This window comes from Hydra viridissima, unplaced genomic scaffold, assembly GCF_058129835.1.
Source record: "Hydra viridissima isolate aposymbiotic clone 2 unplaced genomic scaffold, HvirCarnegie_v1 scaffold_4, whole genome shotgun sequence".
Taxonomy (NCBI): Eukaryota; Metazoa; Cnidaria; class Hydrozoa; order Anthoathecata; family Hydridae; genus Hydra; species Hydra viridissima.
The window spans coordinates 15,568,753-15,586,336 of record NW_028324303.1 but is presented as its reverse complement, the minus strand read 5'-3'; the positions used below and the strand labels follow the sequence as shown (position 1 = coordinate 15,586,336).

The 17,584-nt window shown below is 29.9% G+C and overlaps 1 protein-coding gene across 18 annotated transcripts in view; it reads left to right on the top strand.

Moving 5' to 3' along the window:
• Window positions 1-17,584, top strand: part of LOC149890096 (uncharacterized) — a 42,016-nt gene that overhangs the window by 21,442 nt on the left and 2,990 nt on the right. For 11 of the 18 annotated variants that reach the window (XR_016451444.1, XM_090083861.1, XM_090083867.1 and 8 more), the window contains 3 exons: window positions 1,719-1,807; window positions 16,942-16,968; window positions 17,470-17,543. Coding sequence is in view for 10 of the 18 variants with exons in the window: in XM_090083861.1 (XP_089939987.1) it covers window positions 1,719-1,807; window positions 16,942-16,968; window positions 17,470-17,543 (190 nt within the window). In the remaining 8 variants the exon portion in view is untranslated. Of the gene's footprint in view, window positions 1-1,718; window positions 1,808-13,888; window positions 13,924-14,030; window positions 14,093-16,941; window positions 16,969-17,469; window positions 17,544-17,584 lie in introns of all 18 variants that reach the window. The other 7 variants (XR_016451440.1, XR_016451441.1, XR_016451443.1 and 4 more) reach the window with 3 other exon arrangements.

The following is a 17,584-nucleotide window of genomic DNA, read 5'->3' as shown; positions in this document are numbered from 1 at the left end:
GTCATGCGTCCATAAGCCATTAAAAGTTATCTCATCTACAGGAAAACGGTGTGTTTCATCAGTGACAAGTGGGGAAAAAGGAGTCACAACAACAATTTTATGTGCATATAATTCTGTTGGTCATTATGTACCACCCATAATGATATTTAAGCGCAAAAAAAAGAAATTATTACTCACAGATAATGCTCCAGTTGGAACTATTCAAGGATGCTCAGAAAATGGCTGGGTTAATGATGATTTATTTTATTAAATATATGCAACTTTTGTTAAACATGTACGATGCACCTTGATAAACAAAGTTTTACTTACATTTGACGGTCATCGTTCTCGTATCAAAAGTTTAAAACTTATAAACTATGCTCGTAACAATTGATTGTATTTGCTATCGCTACCACCACACACTACTCATAAACTTCAGCCATTGGACCGTGGATTTTTTAAGCCTTTGAAAACCTTTTTTAATCAAGCACGTATGAGATGGATGCGAAACCATTCAGGAAGACGAATACAAATAGAAAATCTTGGAGAAATTTTTAATGAACCATATTTAAGAGCTGCTAATATGGAAAATCCTACTTCTAGTTTTAGAGCCACTGGAATTGTCCCATTTAATCCGCATTTGTTAGAAAATGAATATCCAAGGACATCTTTAAGTGTTAATAATAATAAAATCAGGTTATCCATACCTTATGAAACTCACTTTGAACGCGATAACAAAAAAGAAAGTGAAATTATAACTACAGTGTTTAACTTATTATCATTGTTCTTTTCAAGTAAGATTTTTTTCCTATATGGAGAACTAGTTATAACTATAGTTATAGTTACAACTACTAGTTATAACTATAGTTATAACTAGTTCTTCATATAGGAAAAAAATCTTACTTGAAAAGAACAATGAGAAAATAACGATAGGAAAAAAAAAAAGAACAATAAGAAAAAAATTTACTGGAAAAGAACAATGATAATAAATTAAAAATATATATATATAAAAAAGAACAAAAAGAAAAGAAAATTAAAGAAATGCTTTATTGAAAAAAAAGTAAACAATGAAGAGGAATGGCTTTGTCTAGTTTATCTAGGGAAATGGTGCATTGGTACCAAAATTGACTGGATAACTTGTTGTGTATGTACTGTTTGGGTACGCGAAGGCAGCACATTAAACGATGTCTGCTTTTTATGTGAATAGATTTTATTCAAATTTTTTTACTAACATCAAACTTTGCATACGCATTTTTTTATTGATAATTTTTAATCTCTATCATGTTTTTTTATTTAAAAGTAAAAATTACATTATAAAATGATAATTTTGTGTTTTTATTTGCATTCTTATATTTAATCAGATCGAGTTTATTAAAAGTCTGCTTTAATTTTATTGAAAATTACATTTTTTACTTAGTTTTTTCTTCAAATGAAATCTGTCTCACTTTGCCCCAGGTTTTGGGGAAAGTGAGTCTGGGTAGTTATTGTCATTTTGAATTTAATTATGTACCAATGCAACAACCTATCACCACAAATATTTAAGAGATTATTAGACAAATAATGTGCTAGTTGCCTGCAAAAAGTCTTGTTATGAAATGTGATTCTTCTCAAGTTATGAACATTCTCCCTGAAAGTGTCTCGCTTTGTCCCAGGTTACCCTACCATTTTATAAAACAGGTCATTTTTGGTAGAACACTGTGAGTAAAAGTTATTTGGATCTTGACTGATTTTTTTTACAGGGGGAACTGCAATGACAGTATTTGATATTGGAATGTTGATGTTGATATATAGCATTATCTTACTGTTTACTCAGTTGGGAACTTCAAAGGTTTGTAAAGTTTAAGACCATTAATTTGCAATTTAGCTAACCTAACATTAACTCTAGTTGTTATATTTTCCTTAGTATTATTGAGAACATTATTATTAATAAGCTTATAAAAGTCCTCTTATCAGCATTTAATTCGATATACTGTTTCAATCGTGGGCTTTCATTAACATTGCACCCTCTGTGAGTAATTAACACACCATACTTTACATATAATGTGAAATATGGTATGTCATGAATAACATGTTTGTTTTTATCTTTTAAATTGGGTACTAAATTATCGATTTAGCGATTCATAGAACTATCTTTAATTTTGTTGTTTTGTTGTTGATCTTACAAATTTGAAGAAAGATAAGACTTCTTTGTACTACATCAAAATTGATACTAAAAACATATTCCTAAGTTTTTTAAGCAGAGTTTTCTTTTTTCATTAGTAATACCCTTGAAAACTTCTTTTGTCTAATTTGTTTTATGCATATTTTTAATCCGGTTTTTGAGCATTTGTAAATCATGGTTAATATCTTTCCACTTTGTTTTTTAAATTTCATTATCAACATCAACTAACCACTTATTCCAGTCAATTTTATGTACCACAAATACAAAAATATTGCAAACAGGTTTTTATAAAATATGATTAAATCATTAAGCTCTTGATTTAATGCATTATTTTCATCTGATGATGAATTAATCAGTTTACTTTTTTCACCTTTGGTGGTTTGTTCCTGACTTATAGCGCTCTGCGCAGTGGCTTCGAATGGTTATTTAATAAGTTAAACATTTCAAACGTTATAGTTTTGAATGACCAGTTTTAACAAAATTTCTTAAACTACTTCGTAAGTCTTATATATTCGGGATCATTTACTGTGCGGATATAATTTTTATTAACAACAGAAAAACTTATAACATTTTAATATTCATTTAGTTAACTAAATAAAATATTTACTGCTCTGCAGTCTCGCATCTTGACTGGAACTAATATCTACTAAATAGTAATTGTTCCATTTAAAACCATCCCAGAACGATGTTTTTCTAGTTACTTTACCTCTAAATTTAAAAGCATTATAACAGCTAGGAAAAGTAAATTCTCCAATTTCTACAGGCTTTAGTTCGAAAGATTTTGATTTTTCCTTGCATTACAAAGCCAAGGAGAAACTTTTTTTTCGAGTTTGTTGAATGTATCATTGATTCCAAAGGATTTAAAATTTTATCTTTAAGAAAATCTATCATTTCTTTCTTATTTTAATGTGACCAACATTTGGCTTTGTTTTCTCTTAATATTTTCTTTAACTCTTCTAGCATTACCATTTTCTCTTATAGTGAGAATTTTTAGATAAATTATTCAATAAAAATGATGTATCAGTAAGTTTTTATGGTTAGAGCTAGTAGATCAGTAGATCCTTCGGACACATTAATCCAGTAGAACTTAATGTGACATAAATGTTTGTCAGATTGATATGATCAAAGATGGCAGAATTATGCTGCTGATCATTAAACCTAGGATAAACCTAGGAATCTCTGGTGATGATATTATAGAGAGCCTACAAGTAAAGTTTGTTGAAGCAAGTACATTCAACTGATCACACAGTTCACTTAATGAGCAATAGATAATGTCACTTGTCTATTGTTTTTAAAAGTTTATACTTATCTTTCAAATTAAATGTACCCTTTGGAACAGGACCGAGTATGCAATAACTCTCACTTGGATGAGTATGCATATCTAGTAAATCAATGTTTCTACGTATATTACCAGAGCTATTTAGTTTTGTACCATTTTGTGGTTCATACATTCTTTATTTATAAGAGCCAATACTTTCGTCTTTTAATGGCGTTTCAGTGAAATTTGAAATGTCCATTTCATTACGGAAAAAATTTTTTCATTTGTAAATATGTGGAGAAAAAAAATGTTCAGAAAATATATTTGCCAAAAAAAATTTAAAAAGAATAGAAAAAAATTTTTATTTTTAAATATTTCTGAGCTGATTTAGCCGTATCTATACAAATGATTTTTTTTCATCATTAATATATATGCTGCAAAGTTCAATCAATCGAAATAGTTTTTGTGATTTCGTTTTTTCATACATCTTTTCACTATAAAATATAAACTTAACCGCAAATTTAACGCACCACTTATAAACTTCGACTTATTTTGAAAAATATTATGTATTTTCTGATTTATAAATTACAAAGATGATAATGTTTGTTTTTACGCCTTTTAGAGGTTTTATTCCGTTTTCCTTATTTAGATTTCAAATTATAGCAGCTTTTCATATGTGGTATGTTTTTGTTGCAATTAAACCTAACTTTTAATAGAAAAGTATGTATTACTTTTTAACTACCATTTGAGCAACATTTCTGTTAGAAAGGCAAAGTGCTAGATGAACATTAAATTGTGATGAATGCGTTGCAATTCCTACTTTGTCCAATGAAGGATTAACAAATCGCAAACTTGCTAGAAGATTCGGAGTGTCTCATTCAACAACCGTTAAAGTTCGGCCAAGTTGTCAAGCGTGATCATTGGTCTCTACAAAGGTTTGTACAGACCAATGATCAAATTTGACGACTTCGCCAAGTCATACCACGAGCTACTAATACCGTGGAGGACCAATTTTTAATGCTTCGAACACTGAGAGAACGATTCAATACTGCACGAAGTCTTTTAATCCAACTTGCTGAGGTTCATGGAACTGCTGTTTATCAAGATGCCACAAGTCTTCTATTCAAGATACCATAAAAATAAAGCTTTGTGCCTTAAGTTTTAAGACCTCGGGCAGCCGCAACTGGTCAGAGGTTGTCTATTGACCACTGAAGAAACCGGCTTTTGCGAGGAGGAATGTGAATTGATAAATAAATTATCGGGGACAGGTCTTATTTACAGATGAGTCAAGGTTTTGCTATGTATGTTCTATTTGACCCCAAGATTGATAATTTGCTGGTAACATTCAAGAAACCACTTTTTATGGAAGCGGCTCAGCGAAGGAATGGGGTGGAATATCGTTAACAAGTTGCAAAGAGCTTTTTATTGTTGATGGTAGGCGCTGGACTTCTCAGCGATACATAGCAGACATTTTAAAACCTTTTGTGATACCTTTTGCACCGTACATTGCAGATAGATTCTCTGTTACGCTGGATAATGCTAAAGCACATACAGCGCATAATGTTACTGAATATTTAAATAATGTTAGTATTCAAGTTTTAAAGTGACCAGCTTGAAGTCCAGGTATGATTCCAATAGAAAACCTTTGGGACATAATGAAACGTCGTGTTTGGAGCCAACATCCACCACCTAACAGTATAGACAAGATCTGACAAAGTCTTATCTGAAACAATTGTTTCGTAAGCGTTTTCAGGCTTCAATAATATTAAGAGGTGGTAACACTAGTATTTGACAAGTTAAAATGTCTCAATTATAGCTGTATTCGTGTGCATAACAATAATAATCATTTTACTTTGTTTTGTTAAACGAAACAAATTTTTTTTTTATTATTATTTTTTTTTTTTCACCATCCTCTGAGTCAATTTAATTATTATCATCGAAATAATTCTGTTTATATGTTCTTTTCTTAATATGTTATTTAAAATCTCTGATAATATTGACGAAAATTAAAATAAATCAGAATGTATAAGTGGTTCGTTAATTTTGCGGTTTAGTGTAGATACCTTCTCTAACCCTCGCGGTTTAAGATAGCTATTAACATTTTCTTCTCTTTCTTTCATCATTTCCTTTTTCTGATCTAGTATATTTACAACTACTCTCAGGTATTCATATTTAGAATCTATAACTTCTAATTCCTTAAGGCTAATTTCAGCCATTTTAACTTCTCCTGAAGAAGAATTTAATTTTTTTCAAAAAGTCTCCACGAAATTCCATATTTTTGTACATGCAAAAGGAAATTTACAACGCAATTGAGCTTAGCTCTAAAATTTAAAGCCTTGTGCGATTTTGCATGCTCGACAAGCTCTTTCAGAACTGATTAACTTTTATTCAAACTCCCTTTGAACCATTCCATTTGAGGGTGCAAGACAACATTTCGTCTGTTCAACTTACGTACTAACTTTTAAATATCAGTAGCTTTCTTGATACCACTTCCATACATCAATACTTTAACATCTGCCATACTTTTCTCTGTTTTGGACTCATTCTTTCTTATAATTTCTTTTCAGTACATTTGTGCTTTTCATAATCTATGAATAATTTTTAAAATCTTCACTGATATATATTCTTTCATTTAGCTTTTTCATCATAATAAATCCCAAAGGCCTTGAGTACCTTCATAATGTTTATCACTTGCTATGATATTTTCTTTGGAAAATCCAACTTCAGATTCGCCTTTAATTAGTTTTCCACTACAATCTCTAATTCCAAAAGTTTTGTCAGCATCATTAGATGCAAACTTTTTTAAATATGTTGCTGGTAATGGATCAACTAGACTATATTCTTCTTCGGAATTTTCCATTTTAGGTATGTTAATGCATTCGAGCTGAAAGATTGATTAACCAAAGCAAGAGGCTGAAATTCATAATCTTTTCCGGGAGTGATTGCTTTCATTAGTCTTATTTTGCTCATTTGTTGTTTTTTCTAAACAAGTAATACCTTCCTTCATTGGTACTAACTTTATAATACTATTTTTTACTGTTTAGTGAAAAGTCATGAGCATTCTGTTGTCCTAGTTTTTAATCCATAAACATACCTTTAACATCTTGTTTTATTTTGAGATATTCTGAGACAAAATGATCTCTTTTTTTCAACACTTTCAGTCTTGACATTATTTTTATTCTAGACATTATTTTTACTAAAGATAATTAATTATAACAATATGGAAATATGCTTCATGAACATATTTTCGTGTTACATGAGACGAAAAACTCATGCTAAATAAAATGCAAAAACCATCTTGGTTTATAAAGTTTTCTCTCGCACACTCAATGGAAATTTATTTTAGTCACTAATATTTCACACAAAGTCAATTACAGTGGTCATAGCTTGTTCTCTACCTGAATTAATGAGTGATGTTTTTTTATCTTCATCTATCCTATGACGTGTATTCTGTCTTATCTCTTCCCTCATTTGTCTATATTTTGTCAATTCACTGAGAAAAACTATAAATTTATCGTTAACTGCTTTTGAGACATATCATTAATATACTCAACTTTATGTATACTAATGTTTATATCTTTTAATTCCTTTTAGTCATATTGTTAAAAAATTTATTAGCAATTGTTAACAAATACACCCAAAATAATTAAAAATCCCAAGCCTAAAGCTACTACTACTACTACTACTATTACTACTACTACTACTACTACTACTACTACTACTACTACTACTACTACTACTACTACTACTACTACTACTACTACTACTACTACTACTACTACTACTACTACTACTACTACTACTACTACTACTACTACTACTACTACTACTACTACTACTACTACTACTACTACTACTACTACTACTACTACTACTACTACTACTACTACTACTACTACTACTACTACTACTACTACTACTACTACTACTACTACTACTACTACTACTACTACTACTACTACTACTACTACTACTACTGCTACTACTACTACTACTACTACTACTACTACTACTGCTACTACTACTACTATTACTACTACTACTACTACTGCTGGTGCTGCATATATGGTGGATAATGATCCTTTTCCAGCAACAACTAATCTCATAGATATAGCTGGAAGCGTTGTGTCAGTATTGCCAATTCCATTTGAGACTATGATATTTTTTGATTAACTTTTCTCTGATGGATTGCTCAGATTCTAGTAACCACTGAATCTCTTTAACCTTTTGTATTTTTTATCCAGAACCAGCAGTATGATCATTATCGATATTTAATTTAGGAGCAGCAGGAAGTGTTGGAGGAATTTTTTCAAATACTTTACTTTCCATTTTTATAAACGAAAGGAAGACTTTTTATAGTTATCGCTTTATGACGCTTTCAGCGTTAATATCGTCACTCGAAATAATACAACGTACAAAGAGCTTTACCTTTTTCAATCACTATATCAGTTTCAGAATTATTTTTATTAGTTATACCAATATCATCAACACTTTCAAGTAAAGTCTCACTTTGCAAAACAAGTCATCGTTAAAAAGTAAATTTAAAGAAATGACCAACAATCCTTTTGACACGGACATACCAAAACATATTGACAAACCCTTAGTTTTTCCAGCTGATATTATAATATTTTATTGAGAATAAAGCTCTCATGAAACTGGTGATTTCTTTATAGCAGCTTTTTTAAAAGTCTGATTAGGCTTCCATTATACAATTTTTGGTTGTGGTCTTATTCTTACCTCATAAGGATTTATACATTTGTGAATAAGCACCTTTTATTTAATAAATATTTTTATAGTGATGTATTATTAAATGCAAATAATATATCATAATCGATTCAGTGTTCTGCTACATTTATCCAAAATAACTAGTGCTTCGCACAGTTGCGCTTTTTCGCGCTAAAATATCATTACCTACACAGGTCTAGAGCTTAAAGAACTATTTTGTGCTGTATGGAAAGTTCAAAATAGTAAACCATATCCAGTTTTTCACCCTTTTAACTGACATAAAATCCATGACTTAGTTCCTCCAAGTCCAGATGAACTAAATACATTTGCAACCATTTCAACTTGTGCATGTTAAATGCAAGTACATCTTTTTCTACTTCTGGATTCTTATTTTCTTTATAATTTAAACGAATACTCGCATATCCATTTAATTTGATAGAGTCTTGTATTTTTTGCTTTTGTTTGTCAGATTCAAAATTTACATTTAAACACCACATTTTATCATAATATAATAATATTGTAATAAACCATTCACTCCGCTCAAAATACCATCAGTTAAAATTTTTGCTAATACAACTTTAATCTACTTTTTTATCTGACTCAGTTATATCTTCAACACAACATTTAAAATACTTAAAAGCCAAATCTAAATATTTAGAATTATAGTATTATGTTCTGTAAATTCTTATCAATGAAAATTATCAAGACGTATTCTCTCCAATAAACATTTATACCCATTATCACAAACCACATCCATGATGTCTACATATATTTATTATCTTGTAAAAAATTAGGTTTTTTAATAAAATTATCAGGTTTTTGCATAAGATATATATTATGATCATTAAAATTTCCATGCTTTAATAAGAAAATATAAACTTAAGAGATGAAACTTAGAGTTTCTAGAAAAAAAAATTATGAGTATTAGGGTGATTCAAAAATTAAGGTGATTCAAATTTTTAAAGAAAAGCCTTACTGATCTCCTAAAGGCTCCCCTTGTTCCATATGACATTTATCATTTTATGACCAAATTTATAGCAAATCTGATAATGTTTAGGGGTTGCTATGATTTTTAATAATATCAATTTATGTCAAAAAATACTGTGGTCTTAACAATTGTTATTACAAGGCGAAATAAAAATTGATTGTGGTCTTCATCCTTCGTCATGGTCGAGTTGAATGTCGTGATAAGAGCAATGCCTCTTTCCACGCAATTGTTAAAGACTTTCAAGATAAAATGGTTTCTTCACTTAAAATGATTCTTCTTTTACTTTGTTAGAATTAAGGGAACTTAGCTTTACGTTAGATTAGCAGACAATAATTTCAGATGGTCAAAACGACTAGATGGGCTAGTCGGTTTAGAGCCTTCTGCTTAGAAAAATGTTGTAAATTTTTTGCCATTTCCTTTTCTGTATTGGTATTTACACGAGAAACAAAGAAAGCCAAACTGATCAAACTACAAGAAAATTCCAAAGATGGCCATTAAATGCATTTAACACTGCATCTCCAATTATACGGTTTGGATATTCAGCAAATTGATGTTGAAATGTATATTTTGAGACAAAATAAAGCGTTTCCCATCCACTGTATATTATATGTAGCACCTGGTGCCCTAAATGACACATCCAGTTGTGATGTCTCAGTTGATCCTCCATCTTCAAGTAAGATGAAACAGATATTAAAAAGTTTTAGATAATACTACCTGAGTTTAGACTTTTTATCACTTCTCTGTAGTACTCCAACATCTCTTGACAAAGTTTGATGAGATAATCAAAGTTGAACTGGTTATGATTGCCAACTGTGATAATTCTCTTATCAAGTTTGGGCCAATATTTTTAAAACTGGATAAAATTTCTTAGTTCCGCCCTCCACTGATTCCAACGGTTGTTGTGAAAATACTGGAAAACATGATGCCTGAAAGAAATCCACACAAGATCTGTTTTAAGTTTCTGTTCAAGAAATGTACAGGCATCAATATTTAGCCATGTTTTCGAACAAATTGTATCTAGGTGAAGTTCACACACATGCGTTCTAGCTGTCAATCCCTAAGAGCACGTATACAACCGTTACCCTGTTCTTCCCCTGATCCTCGCCTATTCCTCGAACAATTCAAGGATTTTCTAACAATTTTTTCCACCCCACTTCCAGTGACAAGAATGGAAGTGGGGTGGAAAAATATTTGGAGAAAGAAATGCCTTCATCTTTTTTTTTTTAACTGTCATTAGAAGAGGATGATTTGTTATTTTACACCATGGCCACATTCTGAGGAACTAGAGCCACTGCCAGTTGTACATTCTATTGCTGACTAGAAAAGAATTTTCTGAATATTTTGTCCAATTAAAAACTTGATTTTTTCTGAGTTTCTTTTGAGTTTTGTTTGCTGCCAAAGATTGATCAACTCCAGCCTTACTGCAGCTCAATGGATCATCTTGTTGTTTTCTTAAAATTGTTTTATCTTTATTTTTCATTTAACTGTGTGCATCCTTACTTGAAAGGTTGAAGAGTTCTACAAAATCAGTTTTGAAAACTTTTTAATTTATACGAGAGCTATCTAAGATTTTGGTCCTGGAAAAGAAGCATCTAAAGGCTGTCTCCCTCGAAGGCAGCCGAGCAGTGAAGAGTGTTTTAATTGGCAAACCAATAAACTACACTTCAGACGTTGATCTTTTTTCAGCCATAATTTCAATTTCAAACCTTGAAGAAAGTTCAACAAGAGAAATAAGAATAAGCGTAAAATACAAAAAAATATAAGAATATATAAGAATAAATGATAAGTAGGAATTACATAAAATTAACAAATCAATGTATGATTAGCATAGGTTACAAACTAAAGTGATTTGGATATTACATTATTATAAGATATGTTAAACAATACCTGATTGGAAACATTGGTTATATAGTCAATCAACTTTGAAATTTTATTTAATATATGAAAAATTAAAACTTTTTTTAAATGAAAAAATACAAAAATCTAAAATTGGTATATCAGACATTCTTACAAATCATATCAATCTTAAATAGGCTTTAAATATTTCAATTTTTGGTATACATTACTTAAATTGATGAAGGAACACAAGCAATCTTTAGGACAACAAATGCTAAACATTTATTTTTTCCATTAAGTGATGAACCACCCTGCTGAGCATTTATAGATATAGCAAGCATATTGATTTAAACTGCATTCGAATTCAAAGACATAACTAAATCTCTAAATGTTGGTTTATATACTTTGGAAATTTATCTATTTGGATATACTTTGGAAATTTATCTATAGCATTATTTCAATCTTTTCTAAGTATATACATAGATTTGTTTTGTTTTTAGTGCACACTAGTATAGATTTGGTCTCTAAAAAATATGTCTCTGTTCCATTTAAGTTCAGATATATATTCTTCAATTATTTTTGTTGCTTGCATTTTTTATTTTTTAATTGAAAATCTCATTCCTTAAATAAATCTCTGATGTAAATATATTTTATATATAATTATATAAAATATGTGCTTCAACAATTTTATTACTACGGAGTGCGAATCATTTGTCTAAAATATAAAAAATCAATGTAAAACTGTCTAATCAACGTTATTTAGACTTCTAAACACAACGAGTGATTAACATCATTCATAGTCTCATTCAGCTCCTCACTAGAATCTGTAAAAAATATTATAATACTCATTTGGAATTGATGAACAGCTTTTGGTTTCTGAGCAATAATTGAGCAGCATTTTTCTCTCAAACTGAGAGTAGTTGCGTTTCATGAAGATCAGTTTTTCAGTCTTCAGAGGATGCGGTTTCTTCCATTCGTGACTGTCAGTGCTGAACAAGCGCTCTGAGGATGCTAAACTTGCAGGAATGCTCAGGATAGCAAAGACAGCCTCAGAAAGAATTAGATAGACGTTCCCTTTTGCCACCCAGAAATTTATTTGCCTTTCCATCCATGCAGAAATTGCCTCAACATCATTTACCTGGGCAAAAAGTTCTCCTTTCAATCCAATCGCACTCTTCTTCTTTTTCTTTGGCTGAATAAAGCTCAAAAGACCATTGCGTATTGGTTTGAAAAATAAAAATAGAGAACTAAAAAATTCTGACTTTAATGGGCGAAAAGATTGACTTTGAGGCAGATAGTCAGACTTATTCATACTTTAACTGATATTTACTGACTTCGTGTCCTAATATTTACACTTATTTGCATTTTTGGAATAATTCGCAACTATTCCAAATTACTCCGATTTCTTTTAATTATTCACAACTGACTGCATTACTTCAGATCATTTGTAGCACTTATTTATATTAACAACTTTAGATGTAACTTTTGACAATTGGCACGTCTAATGGTGGATTGGAAACTTACACAAAAGTAGACTACAGCAAGTTACATGGCAATTTTTGACTAATAATATTTTTAAATGATTTTTCACTCATATTTTAAAAACGGTTCAAGTAGTTGGCAACCAGGTAGACTACTTGTCTGGATTTTTTTCATCTTTTAGCAATTCTTGAAGGCAATCAGCACCCTGTGTAAAATTTACAGGCACTAAGCAAAGAAATTAAACTAATTGCCAATGAATTACCTGGTTTTTAGGCTTCGCTTTAATTGGGAGGCTGATCATCCGGTTCAGAAATATTGGTTCAGATAGTATTGGATTTTCTTTTTCAGGTTCACTACCTTCTTTGCTTTCAGTATCAACATCGCCTAAACTTTGCGTTGGCTGAGCACTTTACTGGCTAGCAAACATTTTCGAAATATTTTGCTTTTTTACGCACGTCCGATTTTAATTTCAAAAATTTAAAATTACAACCTTTCTAACATTATTTCAAGAAACGGAAAAGGAAATAATTCTAAAAAAAACATTGATGCTTTAACGATCGCTTTCGCTGGTTTTTGCTTACTTCAAATTTTTCGTAGCAACTAATCAGAGTTGAGCATTGCAAATAGAATGAGATAAAGTAATTTTAATAGCATGAGGAAGTAAATTAAATTTTGTTTAACTCCCAAAAGGCCAAATGAAAATGTAATTATTGCGTTTATTACGGTAATATTCCAATTTGGTAATTTTTTTTTTGAAATATCAATTAATTTTTAACAAAATGGACATTTTCATGGAATACCCGACAGAACTGTTTGGGAATTATTTTTTTAACGGGTAATCGGGTTCGGGTTCGGGTACCGATAGTATCAATAACATTCGGGTACCGATTGTTTAAATTATCCAAAAGATTGAGTCGGGTAGCTATACCATTGGGACAGTTTTATGGATATCTACAGAAAGATATCTTCAAGTGTAGCTATACCATTAGGACAGTTTTATGGATATCTACAGAAAGATATCTTGTCATCAGCTACTTTAAGTAGTTATTCGCAGCAATATGAAGATTTATTTTACCATTTCACATCAACTATTGAACTCTTCAAACCAATTTCAAGTTCACATGAAGGTACAGTTAGGTTTTCAAAAGGAATGAGTCTTCTTCTAAGCTCATTAAAAAAAGATCATGCTCTGAGTTTTCAGTTGCAGTTGAGTTTAAGTTTTCTTCGTAATATCATAGTTAATCAATCTCTTGAGATTTTTACTTCAAAAACAAGTCTTTGAGAATAAACTGACTAACACTCCTTGCCTAGAGGATGCTTTATTTAGCTGTGTTTAAGTTATTTTACTGAGTCTATTGGAAACTATGTTTTATTATTTTATTTGTAAAAAGCTGTTGTTAGATTAATATTAGATATGCAAAATAAAGAGGTTGCATACAAGTTTATTTACTATATTTAGATATATTTGAAGACTGTGCAAAAGAACCTGATACAGTAATAAAGTTTGTTGGTGTCATTTTGTTTAAAATGATCTTAAATAATTCTTATAAAAACTCTTTTATGTGACTGTAGATTTCTTGTATATTAGTGATTCTCTTTAGGATTTATCAGATGAATTTTCAGAATATATGAGGACATTAAGAATTAGAGAAGTAAGGCGAATGTAAGAGTAACATTTCGTATACAATTCAATGCATATAATGATAACACAAACATATCTCAGATTTAATATTTCTAATGACGTAGTGCGGAACAAACTTACAACAATATCATCTTACTTTACCATGTTATCATATATAAGCTCTACTACATTATACATATGCCTATTTGAATTTGTTAAGGTCAAATAAACCTGCACCTTTATTTTCTTCACAATGATTTAACTTCACATCACTTAATTAAACAAAGTCTAGATTGTATTCTTCTATGTTGTTTTCTCGCAGCGAACACAACGTTTCAGTTCTACATTTTCTCTTCTCCTTAAAATTCCTTTTACAAAAAGTTTTCCTTCAATTTATACTATACAAAGAACCTCAAATATGCTCATAAAATAAACCGCTTAAACTATATTTACATCATATCAAATAAACTACGTCAATCAAATCCGCCGTAAATAGTTTCTTCACGCAATTCAATTACATTCTAGTATTCTCATTTTTATAACAGATTTTTTTTTTGATACTGAATAAGTCCAATATGGAGTACAAGTGCTCATTTCTTTCTCATTTCTCGTAGAAATAGTTTCATTTCCTTATTTTTTTACATCTTGAATATTTCTTTTCCATTTTCCTGCTACAACAAAAATTATTTAAATGATTTTTAAAATCATTTAGAATTCAACAAACATGCATAAAAGTTAACCATTAGTTAATGGTTGCTTAATGGTCATCACTTAAAAAAAGCACTTACAATAGAAAAACTTGCTAGTTCTGTTACAGTTTATAGCGCACTGCGCCTTAACCCTTTCAGGGCTAAGAAATGGTTAAATTGTATCCATGTCTTAATGCTTGCTTATATGGTTGCAATATAAACATTTGGTTGTTCTGTTGCAATTACAGTTTTTAACTTCTGAAAAGATAATTCTATTGATAGGGTTTTTATGGTTAGTACATGGTCTAAAAATGGAGCGAGCTAGTTCCCGCCTTTTTCTCCTACTGATAAATATTTCATCTTCATGTCTTTAAAAGAATCCTGTGCGAATGTAATTCTTTTGGTATGGTATTTATCATGCTCTTCTTCAATTTGCATTGCAGTAACCATAAAAGTATAGGTTAATGGCCTTGCTAAAAAATAAAGCCTAGCCAAAAAGTTCAACAGGACACTTATTAAATTGAGCCTAGAACATCAAGGTTTTTTTTTACTGTAAATGAATTTACTTATTCGGCAAGCATGATGCGTTGCTCTGGGTAACTTGAATTGCACTTTTTTGATAAAGGTAGCACTGAGAATTACTATCTTAATGATGTGATTGCATCAGACATAGCAAATTTAGTGTCTTTCATTAGATTTCTCTTCAATCCCAATTTCAATTTAGGTTGTCTCTATAAATGCTCGGTATTCCTGGAGTTGAACCGCAGGAGAAGAGGTGGCTCTCATAAAAACTAAAAAGACAGAACCAATATAATTAGTTCTATATAGTGGTATCTGAAAGTTATCTACACCGACAGCTTAAACTTACCTCTGCAGAATCTGAAAACTGTTTGACTTGTTGCTCAACAAGCATTTTCTCGTCTCTTTTAGATTTCTCTCTTATCTCAGCAACAGGCTTTTCATCTATTCGAGCCATCAATACTCATCATCCTTTTTTTTTCCTGCGCTGATTAAAGTTTGTTATCTTTTTACAAACTAATTTCATTTTCAGAGTATTGCCAAGAGCTACATCAAAAAGATATCTAATCTAGTCATTTTTTTAGAGAGAACGCCAATTTTTAAATGTCTTCTCGAGTTTAGTTAGACATTTTTGATATCAAGATTTCTGGAAAGCCATTAATATTTTATTGATAGTAACAGCCAACAATTGTTTCATGGTTTCCTGCTGTTCAATATCGTGATGTAGAAAGAACCTAAAAGTCATGCTTAATAACACCAATTGCCTATTAAAATAGTCACAAAGTTCCTAAGACACTACTGGCTTTGAGAACTTGTTTCTTTTAATTAATCTAAAAAAAATTTTTTAGATTATTTAAAAGAAAGAAGGCTATTTTTATAAGCTATATTGAGTGATGAGTTTTAGAACATTAATTTGAAACATTAAAATCAGTTATTCAGCTCTTCAAACTTAATAATTATTATGATAATAAACTATTATGATAATAAACTATTATGATAATAAACTATTATGATAATAAACTATTATGATAATAAACTATTATGATAATAAACTATTATGATAATAAACTATTATGATAATAAACTATTATGATAATAAACTATTATGATAATAAACTATTATGATAATAAACTATTATGATAATAAACTATTATGATAATAAGGAATTGCCAAAATAATCAAGAAAACATTCTGAATTGTCATTCTGCTGCAATAACATTCAAAATATTGAAACTCAACCAGTCAACAGTTTACATAATAACTTTTACAATGAAAGAATACGAATATGACTCCATGAGTCTGACAATCGAATGCTGGAAACTTCATCATTACTAAGCTATATCTGAAAATTGTTCAACTGAGCTCATATTTTGTCTGCATTTATTATTTAATATATTGGAACAAAATTAGAGGACAAGATGATTATATTTTAAAAGTAAAAAAAAATCTCACCCAATAGTTACAAATTTACTAAATCTAAATTTTGTTGATCAGTATATCCCCCTGTTATATCAATATATACCTCTAAAACTTTTTACAAAACAAGAAATATTTGAACTGAGTGAAGATAAAAACATAGTCAAAGGTCAGATAAATTCAATGTAGTTTTATAACTTTGTATTTCATTATTTTATTAACTGCCTGTTATATCTATTACTTTTCCTAATTTATATTGTTTTTAGCTGTTGTACTGGTTTGGAGCGAAAAAGGTTTGGCATGTTAAATTACTTGGATTTTGTTTTGTAGTAATTTCTCAGTTATTTAAAAAGCAACTTTTGAGATATCAGTTTAAAGAACAACTATTAAAACTTATGTCTTTGTAACATTAAAAGGTAAAACGAATTTTATTGTTAAAGGAATTTCATGAAACAATTTACTTTATCAAAAACTGAGCTAAAAGCTTTTTTTCATAAAAACTACTAAAATGGATTGCAATATTGGATTTCATTTAAATACTTCTAAGAGCCTATAAAAATTGATACACTAAAACTTGTCTACCATTAATATCATGTAGCATTATTTCTCTACAAGTATTTTTGAAAAAATTCGAAGTGTTTAAATTAGTAGTTAATCTTTAAAATTATTTTTCCGAAACATTTTCATTTATAAGAACGTTTTATCTCGATGTTATATTGAAAACAAAATAAACATAATTAAATGTCTACGTCCATGTTTTTATTTTCATTTATTTGTTTTTTGTCTATATATAGTCGTTTATGGGGTGCATCATTTTTTTGGGATGTGCAGCTCCTACATTACCAACGTCTGCATTAGTCAATAACAAGTAATTTATTTGCTTAACTGAAGTTTTAAAAATGTCTTTTC